General features: G+C 44.8%; 1 protein-coding gene across 1 annotated transcript in view; it reads right to left on the bottom strand.

The window, feature by feature from the left end:
• TIMELESS (timeless circadian regulator) overlaps positions 1 to 24,281 on the bottom strand; it is a 46,324-nt gene that overhangs the window by 7,234 nt on the left and 14,809 nt on the right. The window contains exons 13-25 of the mRNA XM_070934870.1: positions 23,265 to 23,393; positions 22,096 to 22,247; positions 20,963 to 21,060; positions 20,393 to 20,516; positions 19,143 to 19,344; positions 16,235 to 16,386; positions 14,467 to 14,546; positions 12,994 to 13,117; positions 11,337 to 11,419; positions 7,200 to 7,342; positions 6,235 to 6,466; positions 5,201 to 5,269; positions 4,205 to 4,323 (exon numbers count right to left, since the gene is read on the bottom strand). Of these exons, the coding sequence (XP_070790971.1) occupies positions 4,205 to 4,323; positions 5,201 to 5,269; positions 6,235 to 6,466; positions 7,200 to 7,342; positions 11,337 to 11,419; positions 12,994 to 13,117; positions 14,467 to 14,546; positions 16,235 to 16,386; positions 19,143 to 19,344; positions 20,393 to 20,516; positions 20,963 to 21,060; positions 22,096 to 22,247; positions 23,265 to 23,393 (1,707 nt within the window). The remainder of the gene's footprint in view (positions 1 to 4,204; positions 4,324 to 5,200; positions 5,270 to 6,234; positions 6,467 to 7,199; positions 7,343 to 11,336; positions 11,420 to 12,993; positions 13,118 to 14,466; positions 14,547 to 16,234; positions 16,387 to 19,142; positions 19,345 to 20,392; positions 20,517 to 20,962; positions 21,061 to 22,095; positions 22,248 to 23,264; positions 23,394 to 24,281) is intronic.

Genomic DNA, 24,281 nt, shown 5'->3' with positions numbered 1-24,281 from the left:
ATGGAAATCACAAAATTACCCTATCATGAAGCTGAGATCAGTATATAGCAAGGCCCTGTAACTCAGGGGTCCCCAACCATTTTGGTTCTGCAGACCGGCAGTGGTGGGGTTTCAACAGTTTCAGCTGTGATGGGGAAATGATTTTGCACACACAACCTACATCTTGTGCATGCGCAAATGAAGCTTTGCACGCTTGCCTGCCAATTTGGCAGCCAGATTCCAACAGGCCATGACCCAGTAGCAGGCTGTAGCCCAGGGGTTGAGAACCCCTTCTGTAAGTATTTGAAAGTGTTGTTCTTTGGAACTGAGGAAGAAAGGTTGGTAAATTATTTTCTTGCTTTTTCCAGCATCTAGTTCTATATATATTTCGACACATGCAGAACAGTTTCTCTCAACAGAAACTGGTATACAATTAAACCGAAGATTTGTAAATACAATTGCATCAAAATAATCTAAGAACTTTTGCTCTTTATCTGCACTGGCACTTGCATTCTAAGAATTTCCTAGGTCTCTTTAACCTAGAAAGTTCCCCACCTCCCACTCTCATCCAATCAAAAAGGCAAAGGAAAGCAGTTCCCCTACTGAGCTCTGTAGCTTATCTATTTGATAAAGAAAAAGACCAATGGTCAATACATGAAAGATCTATCAAAATGGAAGATGAAACATTTTAAATATTTAGGCATTTACTTCAATTCTCTACCAGCTGGGGCACTCAAACAAGGGGATTAACTATACAGACGCAAAGAGTTTTTCTAGCAATTACAAAATTTGCAAACTGGCATGGGAATAATTTTGTCCTAGTTGCTATGAAGCTATTCAAATCCAAATTTCTGGGTATGCTGCTTTATGATGCTCAGATATGTGTCTATAAAAAGCTTTCTATCAACATGCTATTAAAATATTTATTTTATACACAATGACAATTAAAACATACTGCATAACACCATTTATTCAAAAGTTTAATTTTCCTCATTGCTTTCCTTTTGGCGTAGTATTTACACAAAAGAAACATTTAGAACAAATAATACAAATTACACAATTCCTTTACATCATGGTAGACATTTTCTTTAGTCTCTCCCTTTAATTTGGGAATGCAAACCTTCCTTGGACTGAGGGATTCATTCCAAAAGTGTAAGGGGCCAAGACAAATAATTGTCTGATTTAAATTAAATTAAATTAAATCAGCCGAGGGCCCAGGGGAGGGGCGGGGGGGGTGGCGGTTATTATTAATGAGGATCTGGGTCCGAGGGAGACCACTGTGCCTCAGATAGCTGGATGTGAGTCCCTCCTTGTGAGGTGGGGTCGTGGGGTTCAGATGGGCTTGTTGCTTACGTACCTGGCTCCCTGCCGCGTGGCAACAGCCCTACCTGAGCTACTCGACGTGATAGCCACGGTGGCAGTAGATACACCCAGGTTTTTAGTCATGGGTGATTTCAACCTGCCATCCGTTGGTGAAACGTCTGAGGTGGCTCGGGAGTTCGTGGCTTCCATGACGGCCATGGACCTGACCCAATTAGTTCATGGCCCTACTCACAGGGGAGGTCACACTCTGGACTTGATTTTTGTCTCTGGCCAGTGGTTGAGTGGTCTTGCTATAGGGGATATAGATATGGAATCCTTGTCATGGACTAACCACTCGCTCCTTCGCCTGGATCTTCGAACCGCTACCCCTCGCCGCAGGGAGGCGGACCCAATTAGATGGATCCGCCCCAGGCGCCTGATGGATCCTGATAGGTTCCAGATGGAGCTTGGGCCATTTCCTGAGGATCTAGCACATGACTCGGCCGAGGACCTGGTAGCCGCCTGGGATCGGGCGGCTCCTTGGTTCACGGAGGAGCTGAGGGAAATGAAGCGCCGGAAAAGACGCCTGGAGAGCGGTTGGAGGGCCAGTCTCGCTGAATCTGATCGAACACTGGTAAGGTTGCATATTAAGGCCTACCTAGTGGCGATAAAGACGGCAAAGTTTAATTACTTTTCCACCTCTATTGCGTCATCAGGGAATCGTCCGGCCGCCCTGTTCAGGGTAACCCGCTCCCTGCTCCATCTGGGAGTGCGGGAGGATCCCTTGGAAGGCAGGGCGGAGGATTTCGGACAATACCTATATGACAAAATTGCTCAGATCCGGGGGGATTTGGACTCTGACTGGGTAGATCAGGGCAGGGTGACGAGGAATAGTCTTGAGAATGTTATCTGGGAGGAGTTTGACGCTGTGACTCCCGATGATGTGGACAGGATTTTGGGGAGACTTAGTGCGGCCACATGTTTACTGGACCCGTGTCCCTCCTGGTTGGTACTGGCTTCCCAGGAGGTTACACGAGGCTGGCTCCAGGGTGTTATCAACGCTTCGTTGAGTGAGGGTTACTTCCCCACCGCCTTGAAAGAGGCGGTGGTGAGGCCTCTCCTCAAGAAGCCATTCCTGGATCCGGCAATATTGGCCAACTACCGTCCTGTCTCCAACCTTCGCTTCATGTCAAAGGTTGTTGAGAGTGTGGTCGCGCGACAGTTTCCGCAATTCTTGGAGGAAACATCTTATCTAGATCCGTTCCAGTCGGGTTTCAGGTCTGGGCACAGCACGGAAACGGCATTGGTCGCGTTGGTTGATGATCTCTGGAGGGCTCGGGACGGGGGTTGTTCCTCTGTTCTGGTCCTGTTAGACCTCTCAGCGGCTTTTGATACCATCGACCATGGTATCATGCTGCACCGGCTGGAAGAGTTGGGGGTGGGAGGCACCGTGTTACGGTGGTTCTCCTCCTTTCTCTCCGACCGGTCGCAGTTTGTGTTGGCAGGGGGCAGAGGTCGACCTCGAGGCCTCTCATTTGTGGAGTGCCGCAGGGATCGGTCCTCTCGCCCCTTCTGTTCAACATTTATGTGAAGCCGCTGGGCGAGATCATCCATGGCTTTGGGGTGAGATACCACCAGTACGCGGATGACACCCAGCTGTACATCTCCACCCCAGGCCACCCCAACGATGCCCTTGAAGTGATGTCCCAGTGCCTGGAGGCTGTGCGGATCTGGATGGGGAGGAACAGGCTCAAGCTCAACCCTTCCAAGACTGAGTGGCTGTGACTCCCGGCATCCCGATATAGTCAGTTGACTCCAACACTGACTATTGGGGGCGAGTCGTTGGCCCCCACAGAGCGGGCTCGCAATCTGGGAGTCCTCCTGGATATGCAGCTGTCCTTGGAGGAACATCTGACGGCTGTAACCAGGGGGACCTTTTGTCAGGTTCGCCTGATTCGCCAGTTGCGGCCCTTTCTTGATCGGGATTCCCTGTGCACAGTCACTCATGTCCTCGTCACCTCTCGCCTTGACTACTGCAACGCTCTCTACATGGGGCTCCCCTTGAGGAGTACCTGGAGGCTCCAACTGGTCCAGAACGCAGCAGCGCGGGTAGTGACGGGAGCAGCATGGCGCTCCCATGTAACACCGCTCCTGCGCAAGCTGCACTGGCTCCTGGTGGTCTTCCGGGTGCGCTTCAAGGTGTTGGTTATCCCTTTAAAGCGCTCCATGGCATAGGGCCTAGCTATCTTTGAGACCGCCTGCTGCTACCGACGACCTCCCATCGACCCGTGCGCTCCCACAGAGAGGGCCTCCTCGGGGTGCCATCAACCAAACAGTGCAGGCTGGTGACCCCCAGGGGGAGGGCCTTCTCTGTGGGGGCACCTACCCTCTGGAATCAGCTGCCCCCAGAGATAAGGAGAATCCAAGACCTCAGTGCCTTCCGTCGTGCCCTTAAAACCCATTTTTTCAAGCAAGCCGGGCTGGCTTAAGAAGAAATTTTTAAATCTTTTAATTGGTAGTGAGTTTTAATTGGGCCAAATTTATATATCTTTTAATTGTTTTTTAAATATTTGTACTGCCTGTTTTTTAATTTTGGCTGTACACCGCCCTTCTCCTTAGGGAGAAGGGCGGTATAGAAATTTAATAATATAATATAATATAATAATGCTTCACATGATTACTCCCTTTATATTTCATTTTTTCTTATATAACAGAAGAGACAATATTCTCTCTCAGCGCCACCCATTCACAGGGTGGTTGTTGTGGGGAAAATAGGAAGACGGAGTATTAGTTATGTTTGCCACCTTGAGTTAATTATAAACATAATAAAAGTAGAATAATAATTAATGAATTGTTTAAAAAAAATGGTGGCAAGTTTTATAAGCATCTAAGATCAGCCCTGAAAGCACACAGAAACCCTCACCTGCTCATTGGCTGGAGATCGCACCCCCAATTTCCACAGCAGTTCCTGGAAATCTTTGTGCTCCATGGCATCTTCGGTTTCTTCAGTCAATGGCACCAAAGGAACAGCCTGGGCACTTCCTGGGGAAACAAAAATCTATCCAGCTATAACTAGAGCAAGCCGAAGAATGCCCTCCCTGCGGGACTTGGGAGTAGGTAGCTCTTTCCTGAGAAGAAACCTAGAGCTTAGCCCTGGGCAATACTTTATGAAGATTGGCTTAATTAGTAATATGAAATAGCCAACTCTTCATGCTCAATATAGGAATGTCACCTCCCAAATGGACTACTGTAAAATACTCTACATGAAAGAGTATCCAAAAGCTTCAGCTGCTGCAAAATGTGGCAGCTCGGGTAATTATGGGCATTCCTAAATAGACACATGTTACATCTCTGCTCTGTGTGCTGCATTAGTTGCCAGTCCAATCTTGTCCAAGTTGCCAGTCCAATCTTGTCCAGTTGCCAGTCCAATTGTCCAATCAAGGAGCTGGGGTTGATCCTATTTGGCATGGGACCAGGGTATCGGAGGGACTGCCTTCTCTATATTACATTAACCAGTCCCATAAGATCTGGCAGGAAAGGCATGCTGTGATTCAGTCTGTGAAAGAGTTCCATCTGAAAGGACCTAAGAGGCGAACCATTTCTGGAACACCTTTGCTTCTGAAGTGAAGTTATCACCAGCCCTTATGGCCTTCCAGAAAATTTTCAAAATGTATCTTTTTCAGCAAGTCTGGGGGATGCCTTGATAATGGGGAAGCCTGCATGCTGATTGCTTTGTATGTAACATCCTCACTTTCATGATCTCATTTTATATATTCTTATTATTTTAAAGGCTTTGTAAAAATGTTTTAATTCCTGGTTTTATTGACAGAGTCACTTTGAATGAGATGGGCAGCCAAATAAATTTTGTCAAATCAACCAATCAATCAATCAATCAACACCCCAGTTTGTTTGTATTTACCATACTCTCCTCGGGCAGCAGCTGTTCTGTTCAGGCTGTTTTGAAGCCAGAGCAAGGGGCCAGCAAAACCTGTGGGTTGAAATTGTATGGGAAAGTGAGCAGGCCCAGGGATGCAAACAACAACAACAATAATACAGACACAATGATCTAATTTTACAGGTGCCCCAATTACATAACTGACATCAGGATATCAGACACTTTTATATGAATATAATCACACAAATTGAAAATCTCCCTCTCCCTTCAGATATCCATCAGCAGTCCTCTTAGATTAAAGATCCACATTATCGTATTCCTGAATGCCATCTCTACACAAAGAGAAGGAAAAAGTCATGGAATGGGCAGTCCCATTTCAGAACACAGCTTGTGGGAGAACCCAGAAAAAAAACACTACACTTGAATGTATCAAAGTTTTTAGAAACAGGAATACCAGCAAAACCAGAAAAAAAGATTGTTGTAGGCTTTCATGACCTGAAGCCCATCACAAAAAAGATCAATTTGGGAAAATTGTTCTTAGGAGTTGGGGCTTCTTATTTGCAAGGATAATGGGGAAGGGAGAAGTGAAAAGGAAATTATGAAAGGGAAAAATAATCCCATTTAAGTCAAAGAGATAAAATACATTCTAATAGATGAGCTTAGGTCCATATGAAAACATGGATAACACATGGGGATTATGGGAGAAATGAATGGGAAAAAGCCACCATTACATCAATTAGCGGCCTCCAAAAACTCCCACCCCCAATCAGATTACTTATCTCTTCTGATAAACCTCTTCTATAGCCACTAGGGATGCAAAGTTATATAGTTTGGAGGTTAGGCAATTTGGTTAGCTCATACTCCACACCACTCTGGGTGGTTGTGCAGGAGATACTGTATCTGGAGAATTTTTTAAAGAAATCATTTGAAGAGGGAGAAATTCTGGGAGTTTAGGAAGCTGAGTTTGTGTCCCAGCACTACAATTCTGTGACACTAGACAGCATCATCACAGTATACTGTAGTTCTTCCTTTTGTAATCAGGGAGACCAATTTCTCACCTTCTTGTCTCAGGCTTTGCACAAGTTTTTGATCTGAAGCATCTCCCCACATTTTCTTGGACCACCCGCCCCAGGATTTTTGGTCCTTGTCATTTCCAGCATCCTCCTTGGCCAGTTCTTCTTCGTGTTCTTCTTCTTCTTCACTATCCAAATCATCTTTTTCCTCTTCATCTTCGTCATCTACCTCATCCAGGTCAGGCACTTCAGAATCTTTAGGGAACGAGGCCTTATTCTGAAAGAAAGATATTTAAGTCTATCTCTTAAGAGTACGGAACAGCAGGAGATGCTAAATTAGGGAGTTCCTCCTTCAATAATCCACACTAGAGAGTAAAACAATAATTACCTCAGATGTAATAACAGCAGTTTTATCACCCCCAGTATTTTTGGCTGACTCAAATTAGTCTCTTGGGGGACATTTTATATTAAACGAAAGATAAGATTTTGGATATTCCTTTTGTTTTAACTGATATTTTGAAAGGCTCAGATAGAAAAGATTGACAGATTGAAGCAAATGTCAATTTGACTAGAATAACAATTCTACCCTTTTTTTTTTTTTTGGAGAAAGAAGGCATGTTTGAAGAAGTAGAGCTGAAGGAAAGAAGGAAGCTCAAAGATCAACTATGGAGATTCTCAGTCATCCAGGTCATGGTTGTCCCTTTTTCAAGAGGCAACTAGACTTTCTTTGTTTTTCCTTGAAGACTTTTTGCTTCTCATCCAAGAAGCTTCTTCAGTTCTAACAGTTGCGTCTTAAAAAAGCATCTTTGGTGGAAAACTCAAAGAAGATCATATCTGAGAAACTGCATCTGTGAGAGCTTAATATAGACCCCTTCCCTCCTACTATTAAATAAATCAAACTAGCCCAGGATTTATGACGCTGTAGATGCATAGATGTGGGCACGCTCACATTTTCAAAGTGAGGTGTGCAGATAGAAAAAAGGATTTTGGGGTGGGGGGTGGTAGCATACCGATCTAAGCGAACCAGATTTGCGCTTGCGCTTCTTGTAAAGCTCCTTACGCTCAGACACCAGCCCCATGCTAAGCATCTTCTCAATAATGCGGGCTTTGGATCGTTTTGCTGTGATGTGCTTCATTACATTGGATAGGATATCTACAGAGGGAGGAAAAAGGCAAAGGCAGTGTGAGCAAACAGAAGGAGTATATCAGCATATTTAGTTCCCACTGCTGGTTCCAAGTAATTCAGTTTATTGAGTGACCCAGAGCAAGTAAATAAGACGTCATATGAAATTCCTATTCACTAACAACCAAGTTGCAAGTCCCAATTGTGGTCACTAAACGAGGACTACTTATAATTATTTCAGAGAAGCCAATTCAAAACTTGAGAGACAGAAGAAGCAGAGATTGCCAAACAGAGATGAGTAACTCTTAGCTTTATTTATTTATTTATTTATTTATTTATTTATTTATTTATTTATTTATTTATTTATCATATTTGTATACCGCCCTACTCCCGAAGGACTCAGGGCGGTGAACAGTCATAAATAATACAAAGACATATAAAAATTAAAGACTATTAAAAAACAGATTAAATAATTTAGGCTCAAAAAAAAATTAAAACCAAAACATCTAAATTTATCTAAAAGAGATCTAAAACCCGATTTAAAAACCCGATTTAAAAGCCAATTTAAAAGGGAGAGTTAGGCCAGACCAGCCTGTTGGAATAGAAACGTTTTCAGGGCACGGCGGAAGATGCGTAAGTCTTGGATCTTTCGTAACTCCGGGGGGAGCCCGTTCCAGATGGCAGGTGCCCCCACAGAGAAGGCTCTCCCCCTGGGGGCCGCCAGTCGACATTGTTTGGCTGACGGCACCCTGAGGAGCCCCTCTCTATGGGAGCGAACTGGTCGGTGAGAGGCTATTGGTGGCAGGAGGCGGTCTCGTAAGTACCCTGGCCCTGAGCCATGGAGCGCTCTAAAGATAGTAACCAAAACCTTGAAGCGCACCCGGAAGACCACCGGGAGCCAGTGTAGCTCGCGCAGGAGGGGGGTCACATGAGAGCGCCACATTGCTCCCGTCACCACCCGCGCGGCCGCATTCTGGACCAGTTGGAGCTTCCGGGTGCTTCTCAAGGGGAGCCCCATGTAGAGAGCATTACAATAATCCAGGCGTGAGGTGACAAGGGCGTGAGTGACCGTGCGTAACGAGTCCCGATCCAGAAAGGGACGCAATTGGCGAATCAGGCGAACCTGATAGAAAGTCCTCCTGGCCACGGCCGTCATATGCTCTTCTAAAGACAGCCGCGAGTCCAGGAAGACGCCCAAGTTGCGAACCCCATCTGTGGGAGCCAACGACTCGCCCCCAATAGTCAGAGATGGCGCCAACTGCCTATATCGGGACGACGGAAACCACAGCCACTCGGTCTTGGATGGGTTGAGTCTGAGTTTGTTCCTCCCCATCCAGATCCGTACGGCCTCCAGGCATCGGGACATCACCTCGAGGGCATCATTGGGGTGGTCTGGGGTGGAGATGTACAGCTGGGTGTCATCAGCGTACTGATGGTACTTCACCCCAAAACCACGGATGATCTCACCCAGCGGCTTCACATAAATGCTGAATAGAAGGGGCGAGAGGACCGATCCTTGCGGCACCCCACATATAAGGGGCCTCGGGGTCGACCTCTGCCCTCCTGTCAACACAGACTGCGACCGGTCAGAGAGAAAGGAGGAGAACCACTGTAAAACAGTGCCCCCCACCCCCACTCCTTCTAACCGGTGCAGCATGATATCATGATCGATGGTATCAAAAGCCGCTGAGAGGTCTAATAGGACCAGGACAGAGGAGCAACCCCTGTCCCGAGCCCTCCAGAGATCATCAACCAATGCGACCAATGCTGTCTCTGTGCTGTATCCGGGCCTGAAGCCCGACTGGAACGGATCTAGATAATTCGATTCATCCAGGTACTGAGGCAGTTGTCGTGCAACCACACTCTCAACAACCTTCGCAACAAAGCGAAGGTTGGAGACAGGACGATAATTTGCTAACACAGCTGGGTCCAGGGAGGGCTTCTTTAAGAGGACCCTCACCACCGCATCTTTCAAGACGGTGGGAAAGACACCCTCACTCAAAGAAGCATTTATAATCTCCTGGAGCCAGCCTCGCGTCACCTCCCGGGAGGCCAGTACCAACCAGGAGGGACACGGGTCCAATAAACATGTGGTCGCATTTAGTCTGTTCAGTATCCTATCCACGCTTTCGGGAGTCACAGGATCAAACTCTTCCCAAATAATATTCTCAGGACCTGCCCTTGTCATCTCCCCTGGATCAATCCAGTCAGAGTCTAGCTGTTCCCGAATCTGAGCGATTTTGTCATACAGATATTGTACAAAATCCTCAGCTCTACCCTCCAAGGGATCTTCCCGCGTCCCTTGATGGAGCAGGGAGCGGGTCACCCTAAACAGGGCGGCTGGGCGATTATCTGATGACGCAATAAGAGTAGAAAAGTAGTTACTCTTCTCTACTCTTATCACCACTAGGTAATTCTTAATATGAGATCTTACCAGTGTTCGATCGGATTCAGAACGACTAGCCCTCCAACTGCTCTCTAGGCGTCTTTTCCGGCACTTCATCTCCCTCAGCTCCTCAGTATACCAAGGAGCCAGGTGAGACCGGCGCCGGGTCAGAGGCCGCAAAAGCACGACTCGGTCTAAAGCCCCAGCTGCCGCTCTATCCCAGGCGGCCACTAAGTCCTCAGCCGAGTCGTGTGCCAGAACCTCAGGAAATGGCCCAAGCTCCATCTGGAATCTCTCAGGATCCATCAGGCGCCTGGGGCGGAACCACCTGGTCGGTTCCGCCTCCCTGCGGCGAGGTATGGCGGTTCGGAGGTCAAGGCGAAGGAGGGAGTGATCTGACCATGACAAGGGTTCAATCACTATATCCCCTATCTCGAGATCACTCAACCGCTGTCCAGAGACAAAAACCAGGTCCAGTGTGTGTCTCCCCATGTGAGTACAGCCATAAATTAATTGGGTCAGGTCCATAGCCGTCATGGAAGCCATGAACTCCCGAGCTATCTCAGACGTCTCGCCAACAGATGACAGGTTAAAATCCCCCATGACCATAAGCCTGGGGGTGTCAACCGCCACCGCGGCTATAACATCAAGCAGCTCAGGCAGGGCTGCTGCCACGTGGCAGGGAGCCAGGTACGTGACCAGCAAGCCCAACTGCACCCTATGACCCCACTTCACAAGGAGGGACTCACATCCAGCCGTCTGAGGAACAGTGGCCTCCCTCAGTCCAAGACCTTCGTTAATAACAACCGCCACCCCTCCGCCCCTCCCCTGAGACCTTGGCTGATGGAAAGCACGGAAATCTGGTGGGCACATATCAACAAGGGGGGCTCCCCCTTCATGGCCCAACCAGGTCTCCGTAATTCCCGCCAGGTCCGCACCCCCCCTCCTGAATAAGATCACAAATGAGGGGGGCTTTATTTACAATGGACCTGGCGTTGCATAGCATCAGCCGAAGGCCTGGGGCCCGAGGTTCCGTACAACCTGGGGAACGAGAAGAGCTTTGAGGGCCGGAGCGCGCCACCGCTTGCAACCAGCGAGGACGCACTCCCGTAAGATGATGTGGCCCCCTGCTCCCGCCATATCTGCCCCTCCCACCTACAGTATCGATGTTATGGACATCTGAATCGTAAGCTCTAATCATCTCCTTGACCCCCGAGTCCGCACCTCCCATGTCATGTCCCTCAGCTGGCTCAGATACCCTCCCCCGCGGGTCTTCCCCTGAACCCACGCAACTTACCCCCCTTCCAGAATCCCTTAAAATCTTATTAAGAAATTTCCCTAAAAAACCCCATAACCCTCTTTTTGCTGTATGCCATCTCTCCGGACTCCAAAGTCCATCATCGAGATAGGCCCTCGATAAAGAAGAGGGCCAGACCTGCGAGAGGGGGGCTTTAGGAGGCTCGCTGAAAAATAATCCCTCCCTAGTAGAGAATTCACCACCAAAAAAGTTCATGAGGCCTTAAAAACATTTCTGGTCCCAGCTCCTTCATCTCCACCCAGTTTATCTCACGCCTCCAGACACCAGAGCTCTATGTTGGGTGCAGATGAAGTTCTGGCTAATCGGCCAGGCAGTCTCACCATCAGAGTCCTGGAACTCTTCAAAGAGTCGGCGAAGTTCTAGCTCCTGCTCCTCTGTCCATAGCACAATGCGAGTCCCTTTCCTGCCGAAGGAAATTAATCAGGCTTGTCACTACAGTAGAGGTTGCAACAGGCGGCTTTTTCAATAAAAAATACCCAAGAGTTGAATTCTTCTATCAAAATGTAGGCTTGGGTTTTTTTGGTTTCATTTTCAAAGGTGTTCAATCTTCTAATGGAGAAAAGCAATATTTTGGCAGCTAAGGGCCTATATTAAGTTTGTTGGGCAACAGAGGCCACAGTGGGCAGAATGGTAACAACAGCCAAATGAGTGGGGCTAGGATTTCTAGGCAAAATGCAAAATGGGGAGGGGGTATTATGGCTTGTTTTGTTTTTTAAGTGAGTCAAAACTACAGGTAGTTCTCATTTAACTAGTTTCCAAAATAACGATGGTGCTGAACGACTGGTACTTATGGCCAGCCCTTGAAGTTCCAGCATCCCCACCATCACAGGATCGCAATCTGGGAGTTTGGCTGCTGGTTCGCACTTACAACAGCTGCAGTGTCCTGTACACACATGATCATCATTTGTGATGCTCCCTGGTAGCCTCCCTCAAGTAAAATCAATGGGGAAGCTGGCAAGAAAGGTTGTTAGTCACTCTGGCAAGTTATTTGCCTCCTATCCTGCTTGGCAGGAGCCACTCCTGACCTTCCTGGACTGTAGCTGCCTGTGAGTCTCTTGGGACTCACATTTAACTGCCTAATTTAACAATGGCAAACAGGGAGTGCTGGGATTGCCGTCACCAAGTGATACAGTCACATGATGTCGCTCTTTATGGCTGCATTGCTTAGTAATGGAAATTCTGATCCTAATTACCATCATTGACCAAGAACTATCTATATCCTACAACTCAGGGGTGGGTTCTACTTACCTTTACTACCGGTTCGCAACGGGGCCGCGCGTGCATGCTCGCTTTACTCGTTCTTGCACGTGCTGTTCTGCGCATGCGCAGAAGCATTTTGATGTCATTGGGGTTGGTGGGCGGAGCCTCCCGCCGGTTTTATTACCGGTTCTATAGAACCGGTGAAAAACCGGGGGCAACCCACCACCGCTACAACGTACATATCCTTGTTTTGTTTATAAAATACATTTTATAGCCATCCATCTCAAGAACATGTGAGCAATCCATCTGGGTGGCTCCCAACATTAAAATAAATAAGATGCAAAGTAAGAAATAAAACACACAACAGCTGAAGAATCATAAAAAATTGTTAAGAGGCAAAGCAAACCACCCATTTCATCCTTTAAGCATTCTTCCCACCAATGTCTCTTTTGTTACTACAGCTCCTGGCCAAGGAAAGGTATTCGCTCAGCAAGCGTGATGGAAGTAGCACAAGCAACACCTTTCTGCTTACACAATCAAGGTAAGCAAAAGACTAAAGGGTAGAAAGATGGAGCTCCGTTTAGGGAAACATGGTTGAAATTATCAAATTAAGAAAGAGCTATGAACAGAGACTTCGGTAGCTCATCTCAAGGAATCGGAGCCTTTCCTAGTAACATCGGTTTGCATCCAAATCAATCCATGCTGATCATTTTGCTTTTAAAAAAAAAATATGTTCATGAAGATCCTGAATTCATGAGAAGTGTTAACATGACCTACCGCTCCTGAGGAAAGTCTCGCATGCTGCTCACCAACCCCAACTGTACCAGTTTCCTGGCCACCCGCTTTCGTCCTCGGTGATGAGAGCCGATATGTGACAGAATGTTATCAAGGACATCTTCACCTGAGGGGTTGAAAAACAAGACTTTGAGAGGAACAGAACACCCGGTGCTTGGATTTTGGCTAAGACGGTGGAGAGAAGGAAAAAAGCTGGGTTGGGCGTTATACAGGCAGCCCTCGACTTACAACCATTCACTTAGCAATCATTTGAAGTTGCAATGGCACTGAAAAAAGTGACATAGCCAGTTTGCACACTTACGACTGGGGTAGCATCCCCAGTTGCATGATCAAAATACGAGCACTTGGCAACTGGTATGTGTTTATGTGGTACCCATTTGTTACCTTCCCAGTTGGCTTCTGACAACAAAGTCAATGCGGGAAGTCAGATTCACTTAAAGGACACACGATTCACTTACTAACAGCAGTGTTTTGCTTAACAATTATGGCAAAAAGATCATACAATGGGGCAAAGCTCACTTAATAACTGCCTTGCTTAGGGATGGAAATTTTGGGCTCCATTGTGGACATAAACCGAGGACTACCTATACACACACGTGCCTAGTTATGGCTCCGATAGCCATTTGTAGCATGTAGAACGATAATCCTCTCCATGGTTAAATGCCACTACAATTCCGCCACTACAATCACTCTTGCTGACCAGTAGCCTTCAGGTTTTCTGCAATACAGCACCAGTTTCAAAACTACACTTCCCATTTTTACACACACCCACTTCCTTTCCCTTATTTCGTTTAGGAGAACAAAATGTGAAGAAAACCTTCTCTTATAAGAGCTGCATTAACACAGCATGCTCTGACAATCCAGTCTGACGTGCCAGGATAAAAGGATTGTGCTAATGCTGCCTTGTGTTCAATTATGAAAAGAACTTTAATTTAGATCATTTATACAGTTTCCCACCTCATACAAGTGACTCTGGGAGACTTACAAGATTAAAAACAAACCCACCAGAGCACCCAGGACTAAACTATTAACAACCACCCACAGAACCAGAACTTATCTGAACCCTTAGAACAATGCTGCCCGGCTTTATAGAGCAGGTTGGAATTTGAAAACCTATCAACTGAAGAATGGCAGCTTGGGACATCAACATAGGGATTGTTTATGAAAAAGATCTGGAAATCTCTTCCAACAGAAAATTCTCTTTCATTTCAAAACTAGAGCTCCGAAAAAAGAGGAGTCAGGAATATACTGGAGGCTGTTCTGCAGTGGGCCACCAAATAAGAGTCTTCCTTATGGGATCCCAAACTTTTCTAATGAAAGTTTCAAGCTCATCCCAAGCATTCAGTTACATTCTTATCAGCCACCGAATGGAAGGCCCTAAAGTGAGTTTTGATCTTGCGCTGCTTTTCAGTTGGCTTTTCTTCCGATGTCCCCTCCCGGCAATTAAGTACCTACCTTCCACTTCTTTATATTTGTGGTAGAGCTCTTGAAGTTCCTCCTCCTCTTTTTCAGTCCAGGCCTTGTGTGAATTAGAACTGCGAAGGAAAAAAATATCCTACTGAGAAAATTTCCCCATGAAATATTATCTAAAATTTGAACATTTCTGCAGGAAGAAAAACATTCGTAGGGTTTCTGGATTTATGTAGAACGGATGGCATCCAGCATTGTTTGATATGGCCTCCTACATGTTGATCTAAAGTTAACCTGTCCTCTGCCAGGTAGGGTTTATTGGTGATAACCAGCACCCTGATTTGCACCCATAAGCCTATCAAGAGCCAGTGCAACTTGCAGAATAGTGGCATTACATGGGCATGTTGAGGTGCACCCGTTAGCAATAGCAATAGCACTTAGATTATATACTGCTTCACAGTGCTTTCCAGCCCTCTCTAAGAGGTTTACAGAGTCAGCCTATTGCCCCCAACGATCTGAGTCCTCCTTTGACCGACCTCGGAAGGATGGAAGGCTGAGTCAACCTTGAGCCAGTTGAGACTTGGAATGGCCAAACTGCTGGCAGCTGGCAGTCAGCAGAAGTAGCCTGCAGTACTGCATTCTAACTATTGTGCCACCGGGGCTCATAGATGTACCCATTATTATCCATGCTGCTGCCTTCTGGACTTGTTGCAGCTGCTGGTGGTCTTCAAGGACAGCTCCAGGTAGAGCTGCAGAAATCCAACCAGGATGTAGTTAAAGAATGTATGACTATGACGAGGGCCTCCCGATACAAGATGGAGTTATATGAAAACAACACAAATCACACATCAGCTCTGAGTGCGGGGTGTCCAGCCTCACTCGGAACCAAAGGTAGAAAATCCTCAGATCCAGATACTGGGGAAGAGAGGGGAGGGAGGACAAACCCCACAGCCACCTGTCTTACTATGATTAAGTCAAAGCCTGTTTTTTTTTTCCTCCATCCAGATCACCACAACTTCCAGATACTGAGAAAGAACCAAGGCAGCATTATTTGGTCAGGCAGGGCAGCGGTGTGTAGCCAAGTTATCATATTGATGATAACTAACCCCTTGCCAATGGATGACATCACCCAGCGGCTTCATATTCATAGGTAGATATCCTTATCTATGAGAAGCAATTTAGTGCAGTGGTTAAGGTACTAGCCCAGAATCTGGGAGACTGTGAGTTCTAATTCTGCCTTGGGCACAAAGTCAGCTTGGTGGCTTTGGGACAAGTACTCTCTCTCTCTCTCTCTCTCAGTCCTAGGAAGGAGGCAACAGCAAACTACTTGTGAAATCTTGGCAAGAGAAGTGTAGGGACTAGTCCAGGTAATCACCAGGAATCAGGAGTGACTTGAAGGTGGGGGTGTGCACATGCACGTACACATATGTCCTTATATCCTGGAAGCCTGTCTGATCAGAGAAATTAAGGAACTGTCTTTTTTCCCCCAGCTCTATTTTAGTATCCTGGATATGAGATAGCAACTCCTGGTTTTTCCTTTCCATTTTTCTTGGTCAAATCAATGGCTGGAACAAGAGCAACTTTTGTTACGACTCTGATTAGCCCCTCTAAAATGCATAACTTCCTTAAACCGGGGTTCCCATAGTTTGAGAACACTGTCTAAATGGCTGGAGGTATTTCCCTCTGTTATTCAATACTTAACTTACAGACAATACTATGGAGGTAGTAGTCCAGCATCCAGTGCAACATTTCTCAAAATGTTCCCCACCCCTACCAGTAGAAATTAGGTATTAACCAAAATCCTTGTGCTCACCTTCCATCTTCCTGTAACACAGCATAGCCTTCCGTCATTTCTCGAACCACAGCTGTGCTTTTCCAGAACAACAGTTCCATGTAGGCTTTTTTGTTGGTCGATGCCAAGGCAAAAAAATTGCCCACAATGTACTTGGCAAAGGTCACCAGCTCCTAAAATTTACAGGCATTTTATTTTGTTTGTTGTAAATCCAAAAACTGAACAGAACAAGTGGTCCTCACGTAACATTTGCTCATTCAGTAACTATTCAAAGTTCAATAAGGGGGCTGAATAAGGGGTGCTTACGACGAGTCCTCACAGTTGCAGTCATTGCTGCATCCCTACGGTTACACGATCCCGGTTCATGTGCTTGGCAACTGGATCATAATTAGGACATCACAGCATCCTGTGGTCATATGATTGCCAAATGCAATCTTCACTGCCAGCTTCAGATAAGCAGAGTTAATAGAGTTGTAAATGCTGATAACATGACTACAGGATGTTGTGACCACATGGGATTCACCTAACAATGGCAAGTGGGACTGTGGAAACTGCTGTCAGAAGTCAGAGCAATCACATGACATTGTGCCTTATGACCCTGTCGTTTAGCAACAGAGTCCCTAGTCCCAATTATTGTTAATAAGTAAAAACTAACTATATTTCTACCGTTAATATTTGGAAGCATTTCACTAAAGAACATTCTTCTTTTCTGAAGGAAATAGGCAGTTCAAAAATGTGAACGAACGAACAAACGAATGAACGAACGAACAAATGAAATGTTCCCTCCCCTTCCCAGTGAAGCAGACTGCTGACCTATATTCTGTACTTTTTTAGTTCTGCTTAGGGATATTTTATTACAGGTGGGAGAAAGTAGGATGCACGTCCAAATTAAGAACACAGAAAGTTATTTTTGAAATTTGGGATATATATTTATTTATATGTTTGTGAGACTTCTGGATTAAAACTTTCAATTATTTTTCAGACATCTTTTCCACAGGTGTTGCGGTCTGATTTCCATATTCAAATAAGGCTTTAAAAAAGAGCCAGATGAATACTGGTTAGGAATTCTGAAATCCCAATATATTCTATTTTTCTCCACTGGAAGAAGCTTATCAAGCCTGCAGGACTGTGTGTTCTGCTGTTCTGCATATATTTAAATCATAGATGGTGTGCTGCAGCTTCAGAGCTGCAAATTAGCCCATGATAGCATGATTCATGCATTTTAAGCTGCAGATGAAGTCCTGAAATATCTTTTATAGTTTTTTAAAAAGCACCCACCTCGACCTAGGCAATTTGTATTATAGGTAGTCCTTGACTTAGAACTATTCATTTAGTGACTGTTGAAAGTTACAATGGCACTGAAAAAAGTGACTTAAGACCATTTTCCACACTGATGACTATTGCAGCATCTACATAGCCACGTGATCAAAATTTGGACGTTTGGCAACTGGCATGTGTTTGTGATGGCTGCAGTATCCCAGGGCCATGTGATCGCCTTTTGCAATCCTCTGATAAGCAAAGTCAATGGGGAAGCCAGATTTACTTTACATTCGTGTTACTAAATTAACAACTGCATCACTTAATAACTGTGGCAAGAAAGGTCATAAATGGGGCAAAACTCACTTAACTGCCTTGTTTAGCAATGGAAATTTTGGGCTCAATTAGTTGAGGACTACCTGTATAAAGATCCACCATTTGACATTGCTCGTCCAGCATTTATCCATTTTAAATGCAGAAGTGAGGAAATGTACCTAAAACCTGACTCTGGGCAACTAACAATACATGAAAACAATAAACAGATATGAAAAATGAAAAAAAAAACAAAAAACAAATATGTCACCAAACACGAATCTAATGACTCAATGGGTGATTTAATGGGTGATTTAAGTTCCCAGCCCTCCAGGCACTGGAACATATCCAGGTCTTCAGTGCTTTATGGATCACAAGCAAAAAGACCAACTCTATGGAAGACCAGCAGGGGCCAATCGGATCTTGGAGATTGTGGTTTTTTTTAGAGGGCAAGCGCTGCTACAGAAAACATATGCAATACAGGCAGTCCTTGACTTAGAACAGTTCATTTAGTGACCATTCAAAGTTACAATGGTACTTGGGAAAATATTTGAATAGGCGATTTAGAGTTGAGGTTAGGTATTAGAAAAATGATTGATTTTAAATTAAAAGGTTTTAACTTGGAGAAAACAAGGAGAGGAGGGGAAAAAAGAAAAATTGACTAAGATTAGAGATTAGGATGAATGGTAATATTGGTTATACATTAGAAGAAACAAGGAAAAGAAAAGAAAAATTAGAGAGAAAAAATATTATGGCAAAAAGTGAAATATATAAATTGTGTTGGAGATAATTAAAAACTGTACAAATTTGTGATTCGGCCAATATTCTGTTCAGAAAAAATGCATTGTTTATTTGTTTGTTTGTGTATGTTTGTTAAAAAATAAAAAAAAAACTTTTATAAAAAAACAAAGTTACAACGGTACTGAAAAGTGTGACATCACCGTTTTCACACTTACAACTTTTACAGCATCCCCATGGTCACGTGATCAAAATTCAGATGCTTGGCAGCTGACTCATATTTATGACGGTTGCAGTGTCCCGGGGTCATGGGAATCCCCCTTTTGCGACCTTCTGACAAGTAAAGTCAATGGGGAAGCCAGATTTGCTTAACAACCAGGTTACTAATTTATCAACTGCAGAGGTTCACTTAACAACTGTGGCAAGAAAGGCTGTAAAATGGGGCAAAACTTGCTTAACAAACATCTCACTTAACAACAAATTTGGGGCTTGACTGTGGTCATAAGTCGAGGACTACCTGTACACATGGACGTCTGCTCCCTTCCCTGTGTTTAATCTTACACTTCAAATCTAATCTCTCATCAACTCATAACGAACCACGCACATCCCTGTTCCACCTCACCTTATAAGCTCCAGCAGCAGGGTCACTGAGGAGGCGGTTGAAAAGGCAGAAGACCGAAAGCTGAAAGAGTAAGGCCTCCATCTTGAGGTCATAGGCAATGCGGTGCAACATCTTGACCACGCAGTGATTAGTGTGGGGGCTGTTCTGCTGGTAATTTCTGAACAGCAGGAAGTAGGCCTTGACGACATTCGCACTAGCAAACCTGCACCACAGGATACAGACATGAAGGCATGTTCTGGGAAACAGCAGGGGAAGATTACTTGTGCACGCAGGCTGGAACTCAGAACATCAAGGGAATAACAACATTCAGCTTCTTCACTGTTTTCAGATGCATCAATCACTGTTTCTAGTAGTCGACTAATGCCACTTATGTAAGTTATGACAAACCAGGAAAACACAACTCATGACCTGATTTTGAAGTTCCAACTATTGGGCCCCCTCCAGGGTCACATGATTGAACGTAAGTGCTCGGCAACACGGCCTCAGGTAGGGTCCTTTGCAGTGTCCCATGGTCATATAGTTAGCTTTATAATAGTTTTTGCCAAAACCCGATACTCGCTTACAGTTTTTGGCAAAACGGCAGTCGCAGATCATTAAGCAAACACTGCTTTGCTTAATTATTACGGTGTTCGCTTTACAACTGTGGCATTCATTTAATGACCGCCACAAAAAAAGATCACAACATATGACCATAATGGGCAGACTATCAAGGACTATCTGTATCTGTGGTGAAATGTAAAATTTGTTACTACCGGTTCTGTGGCCGTGGCTGGGGGGGTGGTGTTAATATGATTGAGTGGGCGTGGCCAACTTTTTTTTTTTTTAACTTTTAAGACCATTTTTTCTACAACCTCTTCAGCTGAAGAGCTTGTAAAAAAAATGCTTTTAAAAGCTTGACGATCCCAGCTGACTTGCCTGATCAGCAGAGGCTTTTTTTTCCTTTTAAAAACATTTTTTCTATAACCTCTTCTGCCAAAGAGGTTGTAGAAAAAATGCTTTTAAAAATTAAAAAAAAAGCCTCTGATGATTGCGCGGCTCAGCTGGGCATGGGGAGGGGGGAGCAGGGATTTTTGCTACCGGTTCTCCGAATCACCCGCCTCCATCGCTACCGGATTGGACGATCCGGTCTGAACCGGGAGCATTTCACCTCTGACCTGTATTATGGGTAAGGGTAAGAATGCATGGAAATTTTTTAACATCTGAAATACTCCTTGCACAAAGAAGATAAATAGCCTGAGAAAAAAACTTACCGCTTCACGTAATCCAGGAAGCTGAACTCTTTTTCAGATACCTGCACAGATGCCAACTCTTCCTCAGCAACTTCCTCATCCTCAGCAGCCTCCTCAGAGTCATCTGGGTCAGTTGCTGCCTGCCCTGAATACATGCAGGAGGTTTAAAGGAAAATGTCATTAATCCATCTCAGAAACACAGAAATTTTGCCTGAGAAAATGTGTATCTGTGGATACATGGATGATGATATACTGTTGTTATAGCAATATGAGAAATGCTACCTTAGAGATCTGTATAGTGTTGTGCTGCTGTTTAAAAAACAGTCCAGCCAGAAAAAGAACAAGATATCCTAAACTGTTGAAAGAATCCATGAAGGGCAGGGGTAAGAGGAAGTCTTAGCCATAGCACTAGCACTAGCACTTAGACTTATATACTGCTTCACAATGCTTTACAGCCTTCTCTAAGCGGTTTACAGAGTCAGCATATTGCCCCCCAAAATCTGGGTCCTGCAGTACTGCATTCTAACCACTGCGCTACTATGACTCTTTCAAGTCTTAGTCTCAGGGAAGCTGCGTAGGGAGTATACTCACGAGGGAGATTAGCAAATAAGATTTGCCTCAGCAGCTCCATTTCTTCAACTGGATCAACAGTGGATGATCCAAACACGTCTCCTTCGGGCCACACCTCCCTTATGGAGCAGAAGAAAAGAAGTTTAGCTAAGTGCAGGAGATAGATAAATTTCCCTTCGCAGCATCAAGCATTGCAGACACTACAGGCAGGGTTAAACACAGAGCCATCAATATCTATCTATTGCTTAGGAACTGTTATTGTAAAGGTTCAGTAAATATAACTGATTTGAAGATGTGTGTATAAATCTCAAATGGATACCATTGAGAAATGCAATATGTTATAAAGAAGTGGCTTCTGATTTTAACAGCAATTATCAGTATGTTTATATTTTACCCTGTTTCTAAAGTTGTATCTTAATTTCTTTCCATAACCTACCCTTTCGAATAATCAAATCTGTAAATGATAAATTCATTTTTTGTTTTTTTTAGCAAAAAAGTCTATAAAGGTTTTCCACTCACTGATCAATTTAGTTGTTGTTCTTTCTTTAAGCAAACAAGTTAATTTTCCCACTTCTCTTAGTTCTGTCATCTTCTCCAACTGTTCCGCTATTATACTTCAGTATTTCTATTTTTGCACATAGTTTCAAATTTGAACAAAGATTTACACATTTTTAGCAATTACATGTACATCATTTGTACAAATTTCAGCTTCAACTCTATCTCCTGCTGCCCAATTGTTCTAATTTCTACCTTAAATCTTTCATTTAACTGTGCATATAAAAACCATTGAAAATTGCTCTCTTGATTTCATCTTAGTATAATAGTCTTGTTTGTTGAATAAGACTGCTAACCGGATTTTTACTTTTTTAAAAAAAGTCTTAGGTTGATGTTTTGAAGAACTATAAAGTTGGGAGAGTTCATTTGAGACCAATGAGAGCCTCCTCAGTGCAGGACTTCAGAAGATTTGCTTATGTGTTGATGAGCAGACTCCCCTATCCAATCATTGTCCTTCTAATCCCATTACCAGATGCTGGAGAGCAATAACCTGGCTGAATCAGGATAAGATATTGCTCTGAACTGTTGCATACAGACCTGCAGTTTTTATCTAAAAGCTAAAAAGACACAGAGATGCATCTTTAAAGTTGCTTCCTTACCTTGCTGAGCGCAAGAGTGAGAGTGCTTCTGGTGCCTGGCCAGTTAATAAGCTGACCTGGATCCGTGTCATGGCCTCAGCTCGCTGCTCCTCTAACGGAACTTCTGATGCAGCATCAAAAGGAATGACATCATCTGGAGAAGACTCAAAACCCTGGCAAGAAAAGATATTGGATGGAAGCCTGTGACAGCAAGATCCTTTTTTTTTTTTTCAAAAGAAAGAAATTTCAGCAAGAAATGTTATAGATCCAAACAAAAGATTCTGCATTTTGCTACTGTCAACAAATGAATTTCAGGTAACCAAAGCAAGTTTTATGCATGTGTAAATTAATCAAGGATAAGCTGGAATGGCATGGAAATCCACAAGAATGGCTTGAAAAGGATGAGAAAGGACCATCATTCCTTCTAGTCCACATTTATGAAGTCTTGGGAAATAGCACTAACCCGTAATTATTAGGAAGAACCATTTTAAAAAATTAGTTTGTTGTCCCAAAATGTCAAACTGGGCTTAGAGGATAAAAAGATGGGAAGAAAAACCTGGCATTGAAAGGGGTCTAGCAGCAGGCTGCTAGAATGAACTATGTAAACAAAAGAAATAATATCTCCACCCATCATCCCCTCGCTTTATAGAAAAGGGAGAAGGAAGAAAAGTGCTATTGATCTCGTGTTCATATTCCTTCTACAAAGGCTGATCTGGAAACAAAGTTAACACAATTTGCACAACAGCAAAAAACTATTAAGATATGCAGGAGAGCTCTTCCTTTGTTTGCAAGGATTGTGTGCAATTGAAGATGTCCCCCCCCACCCCACCCCAAAGATGTCACAATGGGTCTTTTTTCTATACCTCACTTACAAAGAGTTCATACAAAGTCATACATATGACTTTTAGGGAAAGCTCAGCCACAGAGTATTTGTGCTTTGTATGCAGAAGGTAATAGGTTCCTGTTCTGGCACCTCCAGGTAGAAGACTCTTCTCTGAAAACCTAGCCTTTGCCAATCACCTCAAGAAGTGCCCAGCCGCCACCTTCTGCAACTTGAATCCTATCTTGTTTTACAAGACAACATGCCAAAAAGAAGAAGGAATTCTGCTCATTGTAAGCAAGACGGAACCCAGAGGTCCCAACGTCTGCACTCTGAAGAGCCAACTTCCTGCCATCTAGATTAATCTTACCTTTATGCACTTATCAATTTGCTCCACCAGCTTTGGCCACACCTCCTCCAACTCTTCAGGAGTTTGGGGTTGCACACCAGGCCCAGTAGAATGAGCCTTGGACTTCTTTTTCCTCCTGTACTTCTTGTTCTGCAGCAAAACAAAACAATTTCTGAACCGTGCTTTGAGAATATTGATATAAGACTTATTTACCGTATTGATTGGGGTTATTGAGAACTTTACTTCAGCAGCATCTAGAGCAGTGATGGCTAACTTTTTTGCCATCGCGTGCCAGGAGAGGGGGGGGGCGGGGGAAGGTCGCGCGCGCACGTGCCCACGCACATGCGTGCGCAACCCCCTCCCCCGCTCCTGGCACATGATGGCCTGGTAGGCCCGTTTTTCTTTCTTACCTGGTTCCAGATCCTCTCTGTGTATCTGGGAAGGGCGAAAACAGCCTTTCCCACTCCCTTGGAGGCCCTACGGAGGCTGAAAGGGCCTATTTCCCGACTCCCGGTGGGACAGGAAGTGATGTTTTTTCCTGTCCCCAGCCTCCAGAGACTCCTAGGCTCCTAGAGACTCCTAGAGAGGTTCTGGAGGCTGGGGACAGAAAAAAATGTCACTTCCTGTCCCACCGAGAGTTGGGAAATGGGCCCTTTCAGCCTCCGTAGGGCCTCCAAGGGAGTGGGAAAGGCTGTTTTCGCCCTTCGCAGATACACAGAGAGGATCTGGAGCCAGGTAAGAAAGAAAAACAGGCCTTCCCCACCCCACCCCCAGGCCCTCCAGAGGCAGGAAACAGCCTGTTTCCCTACTTCTGGTGGGCCCAGAAGGCCTGAAAATCAGCTGGCCGGCGCGCGCATGTGCCCCAGAGCTGAGCTGGCGTGCCCACTAATATGGCTCCACGTGCCACCTGTGGCACGCTTGCCATAGGTTCACCATCACGGATCTAGAGGGTCAAAGATCCTCCAGTGTTAATTTAGATTATAGCTAGATTCAAACTCAGCTTTCTATATGACATTGGCTAAGCTCTCTCACAGATCA

Source organism: Pituophis catenifer, unplaced genomic scaffold, assembly GCF_029215685.1.
Source record: "Pituophis catenifer annectens isolate HBS135680 unplaced genomic scaffold, rPitCat1.0.hap2 SCAF_2, whole genome shotgun sequence".
NCBI lineage: Eukaryota > Metazoa > Chordata > Lepidosauria > Squamata > Colubridae > Pituophis > Pituophis catenifer.
Note: the sequence above shows the minus strand (reverse complement) of the source record. Positions and strands in the feature narration are given on the sequence as shown.